At 45.3% G+C, this 2,661-nt stretch overlaps 1 protein-coding gene across 1 annotated transcript; it reads right to left on the bottom strand.

Annotated features, from left to right (window-relative positions):
* Positions 1-1,247: 1,247 nt before the first annotated feature.
* LOC308526457 (ferritin light chain-like) lies at positions 1,248-2,365 on the bottom strand. Its single transcript, XM_081101566.1, has one exon. It carries the CDS (start codon positions 2,144-2,146, stop codon positions 1,619-1,621), a length of 528 nt encoding a protein of 175 aa, XP_080957692.1. The 5' UTR covers positions 2,147-2,365; the 3' UTR covers positions 1,248-1,618.
* Positions 2,366-2,661: the final 296 nt, after the last annotated feature.

Raw genomic sequence — 2,661 nt, 5'->3', positions numbered from 1 at the left:
CCCAAACCTTTCCTATTCCGTGAAGCCTTCTCTTCTCCCCAATAGTTGGGAATTTTTTCTTCTTCTCTAAAGGAACCACAGCCCTCAATATATACCTCTCTGAGACCGACATATCCTGGTTTGTCTTACCTCTCCTGGTGAATTGTAAACTTGAGGACAAGAGAAGCTGATTTCCCACTGCATCTTCCATACTCTAGGAGAGAATCTTATGTAGAGTAGCAACAAAATAGAGTAGAAAGAGCAAGATCTTAGAATGAGAGGCCCTGGTTACTGGAACCTGAAGAAAGTTTGTCATAAAAATAGATGTTGCCGAAACCGGTTGGGCTCAGTGGATAGAGCGTCGGCCTGTGGACTGAAAGGTCCCAGGTTCGATTCCGGTCAAGGGCATGTACCTGGGTTGCGGGCACATCCCCAGTAGGAGATGTGCAGGAGGCGGCTGATCGATGTTTCTCTCTCATCGATGTTTCTAACTCTCTATTTCTCTCCCTTCCTCTCTGTAAAAAATCAATAAAATATATTAAAAAAAAATGTTAAAAAAAAAAAGAATAGATGTTATGCCCTAGCTGGTTTGGCTCAGTGGATAGAGTATCTGTCTGAGGACTGAAAGGTCCCGGGTTTGATTCCAGTCAAGGGCACATGCTGGGATTGCGGGTTTGATCCCCAGTAGGGGGTGTGCAGGAGGTATCCAACAGATGATTCTCTCTCATCATTGATGTTTCTCTCTCTCTCCCTCTCTTCCTCTCTGAAATCAATAAAAAATATATTTTTTAAAAAATAGATGTTATGAGTGGGACTGAGTGGGCACTGAATATCAGGTCCTGAATGACAAAGATTTCCATGAGGTATTTTTTTAATTCCATTTTTTAAAATATATATTTTTATTATTTTTATTGATTTTGAGAGAGAGGAGGAGAGAAGAGAGAAACATCAATGTGTGAGTGAAACCTCAATCAGCCACCTCCTACATGCCCCTATCAGGCATTGAATCCAAAACCCAGGCATTTGCTCTGACCAGGAATTGAACCAGCAAAATTTTGATGCCCAACCAACTGAGTCACACCGGTCAGGGCTTCATGAGTTCTTTAAATAATTTATTATCTTATGTGTTTGTGATATGTGGGGTCCTCTAAAGTATAGCTTCCAGAGTAGGTGATTCTCTTGCTTGGGTCTAAGTATTAGAAGTAACAATCTAGTAAGCAAGGCAAAACAAAGCAGGAAAAAGAGATTTCACTACTTTTTTTTTTTTGCTGCAAAAAACTTTATTGTTTCATTTGGTCCAATGCATTGGAGAGGGCTCCGGAGTGGTTAAAACAGCGGTCCTCAAACTTTTTAAACAGGGGGCCAGTTCACTGTCCCTCAGACCGTTGGAGGGCCGGACTATAGTTTAAAAAAAAACTATGAACAAATTCCTATGCACACTGAACATATCTTATTTTGAAGTAAAAAAACAAAACGGGAACAAATACAATATTTGTATTTGCATGTGGCCCACGGGCCACAGTTTGAGGACCCCTGGGTTAAAACAATGGCTAGTAGTTTCAGGAAGAGGCTCAAGTAAAAGCCAAAGACAACAGGGGGATGCAGAGAGGCCTCTAAGGCCTCTGGGCTCCAAAGGCTCCTAGTCGTGCTTGAGGGTGAGCCTTTCGAAGAGATACTCGCCCAGCCCAGCCTGGGGGGCAGCCAGCCTGCGGATGTCAGTCAGGTGGTCGCCCATCTTCTTGATCAGTTTCACCTCCTCATCCAGGAAGTGGTTCTCCAGGAAGTCGCAGAGATGAGGGTCTGCACAGGTAGAACCCAGGGCATGCAGCTCCAAAAGGGCCTGGTTCAGGTTCTTCTCTAAGGCCAGGGCGGCTTCCATGGCATTCTGAGTTTTGCCCCAGACAGCTTGGGAAGGTTTCTTCACATCCGGGAAGAGAATGCGGCCGCCACGCTTGTTTTGCAACTTAAAGAGATGCTCAGCACCCTCGCGCTTCTTCTCTGCCAACTCGAGGAAGAAGTGGCCCACACGCTCCAGAGCCACATCATCACGGTCGAAATAGTAGCCCAGAGAGAGGTAGGTGTAGGAGGCCTGCAGATGCAGGTTGGCCAGGCGATTGACCGCAGCCTCCACTTCGGTGGAATAATTCTGATGAATTTGGGAGCTCATGGTTGTTTAGCAATAAGGAATTAAGGTAGGAAAAAACCAGTGTCCTGGAGGTGGTTCTGAAGGCGGTGACTGAATGAGACGCAGGAAAGTGGCTGGAGGCTGGAAGAAGGGGAGTCCCTGGGTCTGTTCTGTCCAAACACTGTTGAAGCAAGAGACAGATCCGGTACCTCTGAGTGCACTGCGACTACTTTTTCTTTTTTGTAGCACTGGTCTAATTTCAAATCTAGAAGCAAAAGCAATTCATAGGAAACTTTTTTATTATTAGAAAAATGATAAAATCTTGTTAGAAAAGTTTGCAAACAAGTTCAGCCAGTGTTGCTAAATGGCTGAGCGTCAACCCATGAGCCAGGAGGTCATGGTTCGATTCCAGGTCAGGGCACATGTCCGGGTTGCAGGCTTGATCCCCAGTAGGGAATGTACAGGAGGTGGTCAACTGATGATTCTCTCTCATCATGGATGTTTCTCTCTCTCTCTCTCTCTGTCTCTGTCTCTCTCTCTCCCTCTCCCTTCCTCTC

Source organism: Myotis nattereri, assembly GCF_964212035.1.
Source record: "Myotis nattereri genome assembly, chromosome: 10".
Classification (NCBI taxonomy): domain Eukaryota; kingdom Metazoa; phylum Chordata; class Mammalia; order Chiroptera; family Vespertilionidae; genus Myotis; species Myotis nattereri.
Note: the sequence above shows the minus strand (reverse complement) of the source record. Positions and strands in the feature narration are given on the sequence as shown.

Coding starts and splice junctions, on each gene's coding strand:
- LOC308526457 (XM_081101566.1), bottom strand. CDS start 2,146: ATGAGCTCCCAAATTCATCAGAATTATTCCACCGAAGTGGAGGCTGCG.